Below are 17,309 nucleotides of genomic sequence, written 5' to 3'. Positions count from 1 at the left end.
AAGTAAGAGGAAAAGACCACAATATCCAGGCCCCTTTAATTGCGTTAAATTGGAAAATAAAGCCAACGGAAAATGTCCCCTTTGATCCTAAGTATTACGTTCTGTTAAGAAGGGGAACAAGGATGCTCATCAAAATCAATAGCCTACTATCTCCGCAGAGAAAGGGCTAGTAGGAAGGTAACGAAGTCGCCCATCAAGCAAAACATATCGACGCATCGATAATGGAGCAACCAAATGTACAAAAGGAAGGCTAAACTTTCAATCCATAATCTGACAAGGAGAATCCCTAAATAGGAACCCAACCTGTAAGAAAACGGGAGAAAAATCCAATCCACGTCCTTAAAGGATCTGAATAAAGTGATGGAAGCAATTAACCAAATGTAATGGTTAACTCTTCAAGTCTAGCCAAGGAGAACCTTTCGCAAAAGAGATCTCTGTAGCTGACTAACATAAAGATACCTTACAAGTAGTAGAAGTAAGGTCTTTATGTCGATCTGAGTTTCATATTTATCAACAGATAATAGAGCACACCCCTTGTAGAAGGCAGTCTCTAAGAAGGAAAACATATGCCATCATGGTACAAAAATCTTTGCCGTCAGTAACGGCCCAGATAGTTAACGGCATTGCCATCTCCAAAGGCTCCTCCTAAATCAGGGGCATGATAACATTACCCTATACAAGGCTTGACCTGCTGACAGTAACGGCAGTGTCGGTAAAAACGGCAGCAAAGTCAAACGACGATAATTTCCACCGAATCATTGTGTTGTAATAAAAAGGTTGTGGCAGTATAGCCCACACTGCCTTAGATAGCAACGTATCACTGTTGTATGCCACAGAGAAGGAATGCCGTTGGAGACGACAAAGCCGTAAGTACCGGCATTGTCAACAGTCTGACAACTCACTTTTATAAAGGAGAATGCTGACGGCTCAGTAGGCCAGAACCCCGAAGGGACTAGGCCTCTGCACACCAATTGCAAAAATACAGCATAATAAATTTAAGTTCGATATCAGTAACGGGAAAACCCACCACAAAGAGGTAAAAAACACCATTATAATTACTCTATCTAAATTCTCAGAGGCTAGGATACGGCATCCCACAACTGCCAGCTCACCAACAGGAAAAATGGCTCACCCTTCACAAAGGGGAACACTATAGACATACTGTAAGCCAGCATGAGAACGTATGTGTAGCACGATGGACCAACAGACACGCCGTTAAAGGATAGGCCAGGCCAAATGCAACAAGATAAAAGAGGAATCCCAGAGACTAAAAGAAAAGGCAGTAAGACAGTCAGCGAACCAACTGAACAAGATAAATGAGTTCACCCTTCCCAAAGGAGATCTCCAAAACTGCGCCTTCCTAGCCCTGAGAGAACTCAGATGCTTGTAGCACGGTGGCCAAGAGCCTAAACGGTCGGAGAACCAAGAAACGCCAACAAGTAGGACAAAAAACCAGAAACTAGTATGACTGAGTAGAAACCTTCCCAAGGGAAGTGACCACCGTCAATGAAACCGGAACTCAAGACCAAAAACTAAAACTGCGAGTCCGTCTCCAACAAAAAACTTACCGACTCTAGGCTAGGCTAGCCGAAACTGATACGAACTCAAAAAGACTTATTATAATAAAAAATGCAATGTAAATGCTAGTTAAAATGGAGTCCTAAGCGTCATAATGCTAAACATCTACTAGCTAACATGAAAACTAGTAAACACAAAAAAGGCAGTCAGGAATGAAACCCAACACCATTGCTAGCAGGACTCGAAGCGCTCAGGCTTCCTCTAACATAAATGCTAAAATATAAGTCCCCGAAGGGAGCTAAAACCAAATTAGCAAAAACAAAAAACAAAGAGAGGTAGGAACTTAACTTTGACGAAGAAGAGGAAGCCATAACACAAAGCAAATCTTCTAAAAAAAGGTGAAAAGAGCACCCACAAAAAACAGTTCCACTGTAGCCACCAGCTGCGTACAAAGGAATGAAGAGACAGGGTCGTATAGGAGTACAGAAATGTGATAGGATATGTAACGGCTCCTTACTTATCCTTCCCCTTAGAGGATTAGACTGGGTAAGATCTGTTTGGGGTACAGATATCTATGGTTATCTTAGGATACGTCCCTGATTATACACGATATCTCCGGATAGTCGTTTCCGGGGGTTGGAACCCCGTGATACCTAACGGTAATTCTCTTGTAAATCAATCACAGAAATATTATACTGTAGAAAGTTGCCAGAAGAAACTTCCATCAGGACGACATGGCTCTAACCCATAAATATTATTCATATCGGGTCTGAATCCATCGATTCAGCCCGAGATTAATAATGTGGAACCCCGTTATCTTTACATGTCCGTTATCTTTACCTGATATATTCTTTGCATAAATACAATACGGTTCCAAACATAATTACCACCTACTTAACCTTTGACTATCACTTTTAATCTTATTCACAAAAGTTAAAAGATTATGATATGAATACAATATAATTTCTTCATTTTGTGGTCGACTTACATAGATTAAAAACCTGTTCATTGCTTTGATCAGCGTCAGCCGTTCCATTTCAACTGTTGAGTTGACTCATTGCTTCTTCTTCAGCTTCGATGACATAAGGCACACAGGATGAAGAATTCCTTCCTTATCTTCTTGCAATAAAACAGCTCCAATCCCGTTATCTGACGCAACCACTTCGATAAGGAATTTCTTGGTGAAATTCGGTGCTTGAAGTATCGGTTTTGAAGTAGATATGGCTTTCCTCAGATTTTTTCCTTTTCCTGATATCTCGATAACATAGGGGCAGTCACTGCCTTCCTCCAAAATCCGGAATGATCCTTGTAACTCGTTGGTGAGAGGGAATCTTCTTTCCAATGCGTAGACCAACACCTGCCGTCCTACCGTAACCTGTCTGTTCATACTTTTTATGCCAAACCTTTTCTTCACTCGTCCTTGCCTCGTTTTCATGTCTTCTAAGTAAAATTTCCTTAACTGGCCATTTCTTTTCCTCAAATCCTTGACATTTCTTACGTCTGTTTCCTCTTGATCCCTCCTTTTCCCTGCCAAAATTTTCTCTGGTCCTTTGCTGAAGGGTCCTGCAACCTGTCTGTTTGTGTCCTTCCTACCAAACCTTTCCTTCGTCCGTCCTTGTCTCGTCGTCTTCCTGCCTTCTAGGGAAAATTTCCTTATCTCCCCGATCCTTTTTCCCAAACTCTTGACATTCTCTCCTTCCGTTTTTTCTCGATTCTTCCAATTTTCTGCTTTCATTTTCTTTGGTCCTCTCCTGAAGGGTTCTCCTTGTACTTCCCTCAGGCGTAAGGAAGCTTCCTTGACATACTTGTTGGACTTTTCAGCCGTTTGACATACGTGACATGCACGACAAAACTGGCTCACGTCCTTATGCATGCCAGGCCAGAAAAAGTGTTTCATGATATTCATCGTCATCTTCCTTATCCGCATATGTCTTGTCTTGTGCACTACCGTGAACACCTGCCTTCTCGATGGTCCTGTCGATATATCCCCCATTCGGCATTTCCAGCGGTATCGGCGGGTCTATGCTTCCTCATAAGAAACCCATCCTTAAGATAATAACAGGTGGGAGGCTGCTATGTCTCCGTCTCACCCACCACACGGTACAATAACTGTTAACGCTGCATCCTTCCGTTGCAATCTTATCAGCCTTTTCCTACTCACTTGTCCTACTTCTAACGTTGAATTTTCTATTTCTTCGAAGTCCATTACTTCTTCGTCTACTTGTCTGCTCGTCTGTCGCTCCTTTTCGCTCGAGCTTACTTCTGCGTTCTCTTCTTGCGTATCATCAAGGGAATCCTCTTCTTTGAAAAATAAATCACGCAAGTTTGTTGTACCTTCGATTTCTATTCCTTCTTTGTCCTTTTGTCCGCTCGTCTGTCGTTCCTTTTCGCTCGAGTTTACTCTTGGGTTCTTTTGCGTATCATCACGGGAATCCTCTTTTTTTCGAAAACAAATCCTCCAAATTCATTTCTTCCAGGTCCATTGTTTCCTAGTCTTCTTGTCCACTCGTCTGTCGTTCCTATTCGCTAGGGCTTAAACTTGAGTCCTTTTCTTGCGTATTATCAAGGAAGTCCTTTCCTTCGGAAAACAAATCCTCCAAATTTATTTCTTCCAGGTCCATTGTTTCATTATCTTCTTATCCACCCATCCATCGTTCTTCTTCGCTCGGGCTTACTCTGGACTCCTCCTCTTGTGTACTATCAAGGGTATCCTCTTCTTTGGAAAACGAACGGTGCTCCACCAACCTCATTACCCAGCAGGACGTCTACTCCTACGACAGCCATTGAATCCTTAACCGCAAAGTCAAAATTACCTGTCACCAACTTGCATGACAGTTTTAAATATCATGACAGTTTTAGATATCAAATAGGGGTAACCTTCTCACCTCCTATTCCCTTCAAAATAATTGAGTCCTCTGTGAGAGACTGTTCCACCAACGGGTGTTCTCCCCGCACCGCCTCACTGTGGTTACAACCTGTGTCGTGCAATATCCTGACCGTGGTTCGCTCACTCCCGTCTATTGCTGCCAACATACCTTCATAAATATATGGTTTAAAGGCATCCGTGCTGTTTGGGTTCGTCCTGCTCGTTGTGTGAATGGTGGCTGGTTCATTTTCCTCTCCGTCCTTTCCCGATTGCTTCTAAGTCTTCGCATTCTGTGACGTCGAATTATCTTTAATCACTTGGGCGACTGCTTTCGGTTAGTTTGACCAACATTCCTTACTGATATAGCCTCTCTTGCCACACTTAAAACAGACAATATCAACATTCTGCACATCTTTCACAATACTTCTTGCTAAATACAAGACGAAATTGAAGAAATGTAAAAAAATAAAAACTGTGGATGATTTAAGATCTGGTTTCAAATAGATTTCCAGATTTTGACGACGATTTCTACTTGTTGATTGTAAGTTCGCGTTAGTTTCTTGCTAAGATTCTCGTGCCATGTGAAAGTCATCTGTGAGTAGTGTTCTCGGATCACCTACAGCTCACAGAGAGAGAGAGAGAGAGAGAGAGAGAGAGAGAGAGAGAGAGAGAGAGAGAGAGGAGAGAGAGAGAGAGAGTGATAAATGTCGATTAATCATTAACTCTGTTGTTCTCAACCTGTAAAGTAAATGAATGACCTAATTAATTATCATGGGAGTTGGTCTATCATAATTCTAATATTGTAACCTTACACACACACACACACACACACACATATATATATATATATATATATATATATATATATATATATATATATATATATATATATATATATATATATATATATATATCCATATATATATATATATATATATATATATATATATATATATATATATATGTATAGGCTATATATATATATATATATAAATAAATTTCTACCTCATACCTGGGATCGAACGCTAGCCCCTTCTAATGAAAGGCCAGGTCGAAACCAACCATGTCACGAGAGCCCATGGGCTCTCGTGACATGGTTGGTTTCGACCTGGGCTTTCATTAGAAGGGGCTACCGTTCGATCCCAGGTATGAGGTAGAAATTTATTTCTATTTGAACACGATGTTGTGTTGATATTAATCCATATATATATATATATATATATATATATATATATATATATATATATATATATATATATATATATATATATATATATATATATATATAATTTAGTCAGTTCCTAAAAAAAGTCATGTGTAAAATATGATTGTTCTTCTTACATTTATTAATATTAATTCTGAATCTGTATTCTTTTTCTGTTATATAGGCTTATTGGTAGAAACTGAAAGATATTGAAATTATAGAAATTAAAATATATAAAAATTCAATAACAAATGTAGTGTTGCAAAATTAAATTCCACAGTATATGCTTTGTCAATATAATTCGGGGAATAGCTGGCAACAATTATGTAGGATTACAGAATAAATTGTCAATATGAACCATTGCTGTTATATTGCATCCTATTTATTATTATTATTATTATTATTATTATTATTATTATTATTATTATTAGTTTACCTACAACCCTAGTTGGAGAAGAAAGATAGGCTACTATATGCCCAAGGGCTCCAACAGGGAAAAATAACCAGTGAGGAGAGGAAATAGGGAAATGAATAAACTACAAGAGAAGTAATAAACAATGAAAATAAGTTATTTTTTAGAACAGTAGCAACATTAAATTGGATCTTTCATATATGAACTATAAAAGATTAAAAAAAAAAAAAAAAACAAGAGGAAGAGAAATAAGAGAGAATAGTGTGCCCGAGTGTAACATCAGAAGAGAGAACTCTAATCCAAGGCTATGGAAGACCATGATAAAGAGGCTATGGCACTATCCAAACTAGAGAATAATGGTTTGATTTTGGAGTGTCCTTATCCTAGAAGAGCTGCTTACCATAGCTCAAGAGTCTCTTTTACCTTTACCAAGGGCAAAGCAGCCACTAAACAATTACATTGGAGTAGTTAACACCTTTAGCGAAGACGTACTGTTTGGTAATCTTAGTGTTGCCAGGTGTATGAGTACGGAAGAGAATGTGTAAATAGGCCAGACTATTCGGTATATGTGTAGAGAAAGGTAAAATGAGCCGTAACCAGAGAGAGGGATCCAATTTAGTACTGTCTGGCTAGTCAAAGGACCCAATAACTTTTTAACGGTAGTATTTCAACAGGTGGCTTGAGGATGCTCGTCCTTTTCTTATTGCAAAAAAGTTTTGCATAGATGATAGGGTTAATCGTGACACTGATTGCGGCAAGTGAGCAATTCTCGAGCGAGTTATTTATTGGCCGTAAACTGGCTGACTAATTAAACACTGTTCTCGAAGCCTGATTAGCGCTCTTGCCTCTTCCCCAGTGCCTTTCCTAATGTTTGGTTTGAACTCCTATGTTTGTGAAGACATTTTAGGCAAGTTCGTGAGCTTAATTACTTTATGTGGTACAGTATTTCTCAATGTACTGATATTTCTTTTTATTACCTTAAATTGTCTAGTGTTTCTTCTTTTGGTTTTGTGTTTTTACCTGGAGTTGGTTCTGTCCCACGGGAGCATTTTGTTTTGTAAAAGTCTGTGAATAAGTTATTCTTTAATAGGTAAGTTTTACAGACAACAACAACAACAACAACAATAGTAATATTGATAACAGTAATAATATCATTCTTGATAATACTGGTGTAAACTTTTCTGAATTAATCTAGGGTGTGTCCACAAAAAGTTAAACATTGCTAATACTATAAAAGAGTACTTCATGTTCCACATTAATTAGTAAGGGTCTGTTTCTGCAAGAATCCATGACCGGATACGTAACCAATGCAATACAACTCATTTGCCCTACCAAAATAAGAATAAAAAATAAATAAATAAATAAATAAAAATAAAAAAAAAAGTAAAGGACAAACAAAAACTTCTTGTTACGAAAATAGCGAACCTGAGGAAGCCATTTAATAACGGAACAGAAATTCAGGAAGATATTGAATAGAATTCTTCTGTTCCCTTTTCGCTCTGCTACTTTCCTTCAAACCAATTTTCCCATTTTCCTGCCTCTGCTACTATTCTTAGGCTCGATTTCAAGCAGATTAAAACCATGCGATTTATTAAGCTAATTTTAGGTCTTCTGAAATTTGAGGATTATTTATGAAAACAAAGCAAATGAGATAAATGATCAAATATAAAGAATTATTCTGTATATGATAACCTAGTTCCCCGTCTCTCTCTCTCTCTCTCTCTCTCTCTCTCTCTCTCTCTCTCTCTCTGCGTGCATTAGTATTTTTGTATAGGCAATTCCCAGATTGGATTATAATGCACTGCAGCAGCATTCCCTTATTTGAAACATTTATTGCGCTCACACTATATTCATTAGATTGCAAAATTCCCTGAGTTCGTGCATAGTAAGAGATCCCTTTGAAGACAGATGAACGGCAATCTAACGTTGCCTTGAAAGGATAACAATAAACAACTACGTGTGGCGTTGCCACAGACAGAGTGACCCACATACCATATTAGGAGTCAACCTCGATCTTATCCTCCCTCCCTTGTTTTCACGGACGCAACTGACAAGGAGCGACAGTAGCAGAGGCGATGCAGGAGTTTTCCTTACTACTATTTTTACTATCGAAAACTAACATTTTTTAAACCTTGCCGTCCTTCTGGGTGAAGACGGTTTGTATTGGATGAGTAGGGGGAGAGGGGAGACCGCTGTTGCACCTCAATTGGATAGGGAGAAGAAGCTAAGGGATCACGTGCGACCCTGACACACATTCCTGGTCTCGGCAGGATTCCTTGCTTGAAAAGGAAATGAATTCAGTTGATTATTTTCTGCAGGGAAAGAAAGAGCGAGATAAAAAAAAAAAAAAGAATTATCAACTTATTACGTGTATACAAGTATTTTGTTTTCGTGGGACCAGTATGTTGTTAATTTCCAACCTTCATAAATGCCTTTTGTTTTCACAAATTGCCATACCTCACTATCAATTTCCGTTCGGCCGGTTTCTCTTATCTAGAGCTATAGAACAATCTCTCTCTCTCTCTCTCTCTCTCTCTCTCTCTCTCTCTCTCTCTCTCTCTCTCTCTCAAATCACTTGAGTGGTGGAAGCAAAGCCTTTTTAAAGGGCACTGATGTTTTTAAACTTGATGCATTCTTTCCAACACTTATAAAGAACCAAATTGAGCTGGACATAAAACTGAAGGGTCCGGGTTTGATCTGGTGAAATAGCAAAGGACCCACCCAAGGTATATAGAATAAGGTGGACCCACCCTTTGGAGTAGTCTAGTCGTTCCGCGACTGTACATATAAACCGAGGATAATTTTGAATTATACTTATTTGTTCACACTGCTCTGTTCTGTTTTAAGCAAATAAGTATGTCTACCAGCATTATTCACACAAATGGTTTACGGGCGAATGTGAGACTCGAACGTGCAGTTCTTGAACCGTGGCCCATATTATTTTCAATGAATTCACAAAATCAAATGAACTTAAAGAAATTTGTTTTAACGTAATTGTAACAGATAATTTTCCCTTACTACTTTAGCTGCAATATTGCATCTATGAACTTTTTGCTTCATATCTCTCCTGTGCCGATCTTCCTTTCCATTAATGTCTTGACCACTTAACAAAATTGAGAGCTTTGTTCCTTCAATATTCTGGGGACATCTTTTCAATTTGGAAGAGATGGTGATGAACCTGACTGTTCATATCAAACTCAGTTCATTGTAGAAAATCAAGTCATAATGATTCACCATACTAGAATTGGAACAAACATTCACTTTGCAAACAGCTTATCAACATATGGAGAGACTGGGAAGAGGGCAATGTTACTAGTAATGCAATAACACCTGAAAGAAAGGTAGGTGTGGCTATTTCCATATTCATAGTTATGCAGGCTCATGTTTGTGTGCGTATGCGGGTCAGATTATCTAACTAATATTGCATGCAAGTGTTTTTGAGAGAGAGAGAGAGAGAGAGAGAGAGAGAGAGAGAGAGAGAGAGAGAGAGAGAGAGAGAGAGAGAGAGAGAGAGAGGGGGGGGGGCATAATTTCGTATATTATATTTTTCTTCGTACACCCAAACAAATGATTAACAATACATCTATTTACCAAAGGATGTTTGCGGTTTATGCATAAACTGCAGTTTTCTTCAAAGCATTGACTGTCCAGAAATGATGATGAAGACCAGTGTTTCTCAACGTGGGCCATATGGCCCCCTTGGGGGCCATGAGATTATTTCAGGGGCCACAAGGCAAAATTTGAAAAATGGGGGCCATGGGGGGGGGGGGGGGCACAGAAAATTTAGGACCCACAAAATATATAAATGAGTAATATTTTGAAATAAATCATTATTATGTTATGAATCAGAGTCCACAAGAGGTAACTAGTGTTATTCCTCTGAGCAACTCCTCAGTATCACACCGTATTGATGAGATGGCAGCTGATGTTGAAAGCCAATTATTCTCAAAACTGCAGGTGACTGAATTCTCGCTTCAACTCAACGAATCAACTTTACCTGAAAATTCTGCTTTTCTGATGGCATTTGTGAGGTTTCTTGATGTTCATTAGATATGTCAAGAAATGCTTTTTGCATTAAAATTAACGACTGACACAAAAGGTGAATCCATCTTCAAAAAACTTGAGGTCTATTTTGAGGAGAACAACATTCCACTCAAGAACATTGTGGCTTGTGCAACAGATGGCACTGCTGCTATGATTGGAAGGTATAAAGGATTCAGTGCTTACTTAAAAACAGCTGTTCCTAATGTCATTTTTGTGCGCTGTGATGTTCACCGGCAGCACCTGGTTGCCAAAAACCTAGCAGGACGTATGCATGAAGCACATGGGTATGTTGTTAAGGCTGTCAACCTAATAAAAAATAGTGCACTGAAAGATCGCCTCTTTCAGCAATTATGTGAAAAGAACAATGAAGAATTTGAACAACTTGTGTTGCACACTGAAGTCAGGTGGCTTTTTAAAAGCAATTGCCTGAACCGTTATGTTGCACTTTAGGACAGTGTTATCTCTTTCTTTAGTGGGACAGAACTTGGACAGAAACTTGTTGATGCAAAGAGTGACATCTTATACCTGTCTGACATATTTGAAAAGCTAAATGTTCTGAACAAAGAGCTTCAAGGAAATAACTCCACCCTGTTTTCCTGCAAGGAGGCAATTACTGCATTTAAAGGGAAAAAAAGTCCTACTGAAGGGTCTACATTGTAGACCCTTCAGTAGGACTTTTTTCTTGGACACGAGAGTCTCGCAGAACTCAACTCACCAGAATATAAGGCCTACTGTAGTTTGTTTGATAGATTCCTATGCATTGGCAACACAAAGATTAGAAACTGCATTATATTTGGGATCATTAGAGAAATTTCTGAAATACAAAACACAGGATCCAATCACAGTTGGAGAATCAAAATCCAGAGTATGCTTATCTATAGTTTTTAAAAGACTCAAGGCTAAAGGGAGAAAGGTAGTCATACCATAAATCATAGAATACAAAGTTTAGAAGCGATGCTTTGGTGAAGATTCCACCAAATGGTGCATTCCACCAAGTACTCTTAAAATATACGTCTCGCTTCGTGATGCTTTAGAATGTAAATTTGACCAGAATTGTTCATTTTTTTAAACAAGCATGAAATTTTATGATATGCGTTGTAAATCCCTTTAAAAAAAAAAATAGATTGCTAACCTAGAAATTCCTACATGGCCATAAACAATAAAAAGGCCAATCTCTGTCCATTTATTTCCTTTTTTTTTTTTTTGCCACTAATGAATGGAAGGCACAAAGAATAAGCTCTTTCTGTCTATACAATGTTCCACGGGGTTGCAAACGACAGAGCTGATCTTGCAGTCAAGTTGGTAATATTGTTCTTAAGGCAGGTAGTATTCTGCAGACGGCAATGGGGTAAATGGAAGACTATCGCTCTATACCAGGGCACATTGGACACTGGTGTGCAACTCAGCATGGGGTTCATTATCAACGAAACTGCAAGTCTATGAACATAAAGGCTTGCTAATCAGACTCAAGGAAATTAGGTAGCCATACCTGAACTGACAAAATGGGCTAGCGAAGGGGAGCCGAGCAAAGGATGATGGGGTCTTTAACATTATTTGGATGGTGTACGGATCACACAAGATTTGATAATATTGGATGAATGACCGAATTAGGTGTATCACAACAGCTCAGATGCAACTGTATCCCATTTAGGAAAGTGAGAAAAGGTAGTATAAGGATAAACCCTCAGCCTGCTCTACTTGAGTTCCAAGTATCTTATCGTAGAAGCTAAACCAAAAATATAAACTGACTCTAGTAAATGTTGTCTTTTTCAAGAGAACAAAAGTGTTGAAACGTTAATTTCACCTCTTAGCTTAGAATGTAAAACTCCCTAAAAATGTACCATTATTTCATGATCTTATTGCTATGCCAATATCATTGGATACACTGTTAGATGATGGAAAAGGCATAAAAACTACATTGATACAGTATAAAGCAAAATATCATAGCAGCTGAAGACTTTTGTTTAATAATAACAAACTGCAGAGTGCACAAACAAGAACAACGACTCCCAGTACATCAGGCGCAGAAGAGAATTGTAGAAAGAGGTCAAGAACCTCAAACCTTCTAAAGGTGCAATGCTTTTTGTATGATGAAGAGGATGATGTATCAAATTCAAGACAAATAATAACAATGCAGTTGAATGAAAGCCCAATCACCGTGCCAAAACCAAAACCATGGAAAGTTAGGTGCTTGTGATGATGTTGGTCAAGAACTGAAGTATCACTCATAATGCTTGACATACTTATACAACTCAGAGAGAGAGAGAGAGAGAGAGAGAGAGAGAGAGAGAGAGAGAGAGAGAGAGAGAGAGAGAGAGAGAGAGAGAATCTAAATGCGATGAAGCTAAATGAAAATCACCATGATCAATGGAAAGAGTTATATTCCGTTGGTTTTTCTGAATTTGTTATCTAAACCAGCGATGCCAAAGTTAATAATACAGAATCATCACCTGTAATACTCAGACTTATTGATCTAGCTCCCTTATACAAGCACTGGCTATAACAACCAGGAACAGTTCAAAACTTTTATGAATAAAATACAGATTGATAGTTTTCATTTCTACCTGCCATTCAATAGGAACAAGATTGATTTTCTTCAGTGCAGGGCTGAGACAAAGCAACCAATCTGAGACAAAGCTACTTAAGGAGGATTGTAACCTGATTTTTTCAACTTTGGTCTCTTGTCAAAACCGAGGATGTGATTGACAAGAATTTTTCGAGCATAAGAACCAGTCTTTCCCTTTATCTCTCAGCAAGAACAGTAAACTGAGCTCATGTACTAAGTCAGACCTTCTGAATGTTCTACAAAATAAAGTAGAAATTCTAGAGTTCAAGTCAGAATTTGGTGTACTCATGGTTGGAACCTCACTGGTAAATGCTGTTACTCTAAAAACATTTGATGATATGCTTAAAACGATATTCTTCCCTTGGCAGAGCACTAGAGCTACACTCATAAGAGAACTGGCATAATTTGTTATGTATATCAGAAAACCATTCTGAAGTCAGAAGCCAGATCAAAATGGATAAAGGCCATAGGGAGGAGAGTTGCAGAAAAAAAGGAAATCACATAAATTGGAGGAGATTCCTTTGTAGCAGTACAAATAATCAGAACTTTAACTTTCTTGTTGATAGTATGGTTAGAATGAAGAAAATTTCCTTTTGTGTACCAATTACAGTAACACTAGCACAAAAAGGCCAACACAAAATATTTTTACATATTTGTCATGCAATTAGAGAGGGCTAAAAGTCTCTGATGACTGATACAAATGACACGCAGTTTGTAGTAATTACCATATCTCAGAGGCTTTCTTTGACGCTAATGTGGGTCTGATTTGGCAAAAGAGAGCACATTAGATGAATTCCTATACATCTACATGATCTTGCATCTACTCTCAGCCGAGATAAGTCCAAAGGAATGTTGTCTTTCCATGCTTTCGCTAAAGGCAATTTGCATCAGCTTTCTAAGTAAAAGAAAAAAGACAGCTTAGTAGACATGGATTGTCTTTAATGAGGTTTTGGCTACATTTGCAAAACTCAGTCACAACCCATCTGAAGGTGAAAAGTCTGATTTACAAGCACTGGGGCAATTTGTAGTTCTAATGTATGATAGATATACCACAGCCTCATTTGTAGACGAAACAAGACTTGATCTCCTTGCCTGGAAGCTGAGGTCATATGACTTATTTTTGCCAATTACAAATGCTCGAAGGAAACATGCAAAAAGAGCAGCCTATCTGGTATGTCCTATTTAGACACAATATGTTAAACGTAATCCTGAACTTCAATTTCCTTCTATGTTGGATGGACGAAAGAGGATAACAAATAGAGATTTACGTAGCTATAAGCTATACTTGTACTGGTTCTTAAATGCTGCCCAAAATTTACTAAGTGTGGATGCATTCTGTAGCTGCCCCTGCAATGCATTTTCAGAAGGTTAAACATTGATGTTCTGTTAATAAATTTTTAGCTTATTTATCACTTATATATATATATATATATATATATATATATATATATATATATATAGATATATATATATAAATATATATATATATATATATATACATATATAAATATATATATCTATCTATATATATATATATATATATATATATATATGTATATATATACATATATAAATATATATATATATATATATATATATATATATATATATATATATGTATATATATATAGATATATATATATTTATATATGTATATATATATATATACATATATATATATATATATATATATATATATATATATATATATATATATATACATACAGTACATATATATATATATATATATATATATATATATATATATATATATATATATACATATATATATTTATATATATATATATATATATACATATATATATATACATTCAAATAAGCCATATATTTTTGATACATTAATGTCTGGATTCTCTTACCGACCTCGGGATCAGAGCTCCAGGCGAAATCACACAAAGACAATAGCTTGTGACTGGCCGGGAGTCGAACCCTGCTCCGGCAAGCTTGTATAGACAGTGACTTACCACTTGGCCACGAAGAAAGATAAAAGTTAATATGTACTTATACCTGTCGAATTCAGGTTTTATGTACTTAGAATTGAAATCAACCCATCTTCACCATCGTAGCTAAGAGGTAGTTTGTGACTTGGCATTCAATTAATGATAAATTTTGCACATTTAGACGTGTTTTTCATATTAAAATAAGCCATATATTTTTTATATATTAATGTCTGGATTCTTTTAACGACCTCGGGATCAGAGCCCCTGGCGAAATCACACAAAGGGCTTGTGACTGGCCGGGAGTCTTTGTGTGATTTTGCCTGGGGCTCTGATCCCGAGGTCGTTAAGAGAATCCACACATTAATGTATAAAAAATATATGACTTATTTGAATGTGAAAAACATGTCTAAATGTGCAAAATTTATCATTAATCGAGTGCCAAGTCACGAAGCTATGATGATGAAGATGGGTTGATTTCAGTTCTAAGAACATAAAACCTGAATTCGACAGGTATAGGTACAGAAGAATTGTCATTGATTTTCATCTTTCTTCATGTCCAAGTGGTAAGTCACTGTCTATACAAGCTTGCCGGACCAGAGTTCAACTCCCAGCCGGTCAGAAGCTATTGTTTTTGTGTGATTTTGCCTGGGACTTTGATCCCGAGGTCATTAATAGAATCCAGATATTAATATATCAAAAATATATAGCTTATTTGAATATGAAAAACATGTACAAATGTGAAAAGTTTATCATTAATCGAATGCCAAGTCACAAACTACCAATTAGCTATGATTGTGAAGATGGGTTGATTTCAATTCTAAGTACATAAAACCTGGATTCGACAGGTCAAGTACAGAAGAATTGTCATTGACTTTTATCTTTCTTCTTGGCCAAGTGGTAAGTCACTGCCGGAGCAGGGTTCGACTCCCGGCTGGTCACAAGGTCTTGTCTTTGTGTGATTTCGCCTGGGGCTCTGATACCGAGGTTGTTAAGAGAATCCAGACATTAATGTATCAAAAATATATGGCTTATTGGAATGTGTATATATATATATATATATATATATATATATATATATATATATATACATATATATATACATATATGTATATATATATATATATATATATATATATATATATACTGTATACTCTTACGAAGCTGTTCTAGTGTTGAGTAATTACAGTATTTTACTAATAATTTTATTTATATTTTATTTGTGCATTGAAGAAAGGTTGGCCAACTCTTCAGATAAGTTCTTCTCGTGTAGATTCAAGTTTATTATGTCAATTACCTAACACTTCCGTTGTTAATTTCCTTTCATTCTGTATTCAAGTCAGTATATGTAAATTTAAGAATTTTTAAGAATTAACTTTTTTTATTCCAGGTAGTTTTGTTATGAAGTTTTACTTAATTTGTTTGAGAGTATTATGTGACCATACAAGATAGGAGCAAGGACTTACTAAGAGGGTTTGTGTCATGTTGGGTGGATACGTGTTGAGAGAGCAATACTTGGTAAGTCTGACGCCTTAGCCCAGCTCCCACGCTTCTGCAACTCGCTCTCCTGGAATCTTCTGGAAGTAGTTAAGTATCATATATAAAGGCACCCCAGAGTTGCATAGATAGATAGAGAATTCCAGCCTTAGGACAGCCATCTCCCCCTCTCACTCTCGCACGCACCTCAGTGTATTGTTTTTAAAGTGTTCTGTGAAATATTCAAGATTTGGTGTGACGAGTTTTTGTAATCATAGTGAGTACTTGTATAGCTTGCCAGCTGTAATATATATATAATATTACATGTTTGGTCCCCAGACACAGGTCATCATTAGTATATATATATATAATTTATTTATTTATATATATATATATATATATATATATATTCATTTATATTTAGATATATATATATATATATATATATATATATATATATATATATGTATATATTCATTTATATTTAGATATATATATATATATATATATATATATATATATATATGTTTATATATATTCATATATATATATATATGTGTGTGTGTGTGTATATATATATGTATATATATAGATTTATATATATATATATATATATATATATATATATATATATATATATATATATATACAATATATATACAGTATATATATATATATATACATATATATATATATATATATATATATATATATATATATATATACATGCATATATATATATAAATATATACATATATTTTTATATATACTTCTATAATTATATATATATATAAATATATATTTACATATATTTTTATATATACATGTATATATATGTGTGTAAATATATATACAGTATATATATATATATATATATATATATATGTAATATTCATATATATGCATATATGTATATATATATATATATATATATATATATATATATATATATATATATATACATATTCATATATATGCATATAACTAGATATATATACATAAATATATATATATATATATATATATATATATATATATATATATATATATATATATATGCATATATATATATGTATATATATATATATATATATATATATATATATATGTATATGTATATACAGTATATATATATATATATATATATATATATATATATATATATATATATATATTTATACGTATGCATATATATATACATAAATCTATGTATATGTATATATATAAATATGTGTATGTATATATATATATATATATATATATAT

General features: G+C 35.6%; 1 protein-coding gene across 1 annotated transcript; it reads left to right on the top strand.

The window, feature by feature from the left end:
- The first annotated feature begins 10,062 nt into the window (after nucleotides 1–10,062).
- Nucleotides 10,063–10,494, top strand: LOC137639512 (protein FAM200C-like). Its single transcript, XM_068371780.1, has one exon. It carries the CDS (start codon nucleotides 10,063–10,065, stop codon nucleotides 10,492–10,494), a length of 432 nt encoding a protein of 143 aa, XP_068227881.1.
- Nucleotides 10,495–17,309: the final 6,815 nt, after the last annotated feature.

The sequence above is a fragment of the Palaemon carinicauda genome, chromosome 4 (assembly GCF_036898095.1).
Source record: "Palaemon carinicauda isolate YSFRI2023 chromosome 4, ASM3689809v2, whole genome shotgun sequence".
Lineage (NCBI taxonomy): Eukaryota > Metazoa > Arthropoda > Malacostraca > Decapoda > Palaemonidae > Palaemon > Palaemon carinicauda.
This window is presented reverse-complemented; position numbering and strand designations above follow the sequence as displayed.

Coding starts and splice junctions, on each gene's coding strand:
- LOC137639512 (XM_068371780.1), top strand. CDS start 10,063: ATGCTTTTTGCATTAAAATTAACGACTGACACAAAAGGTGAATCCATC.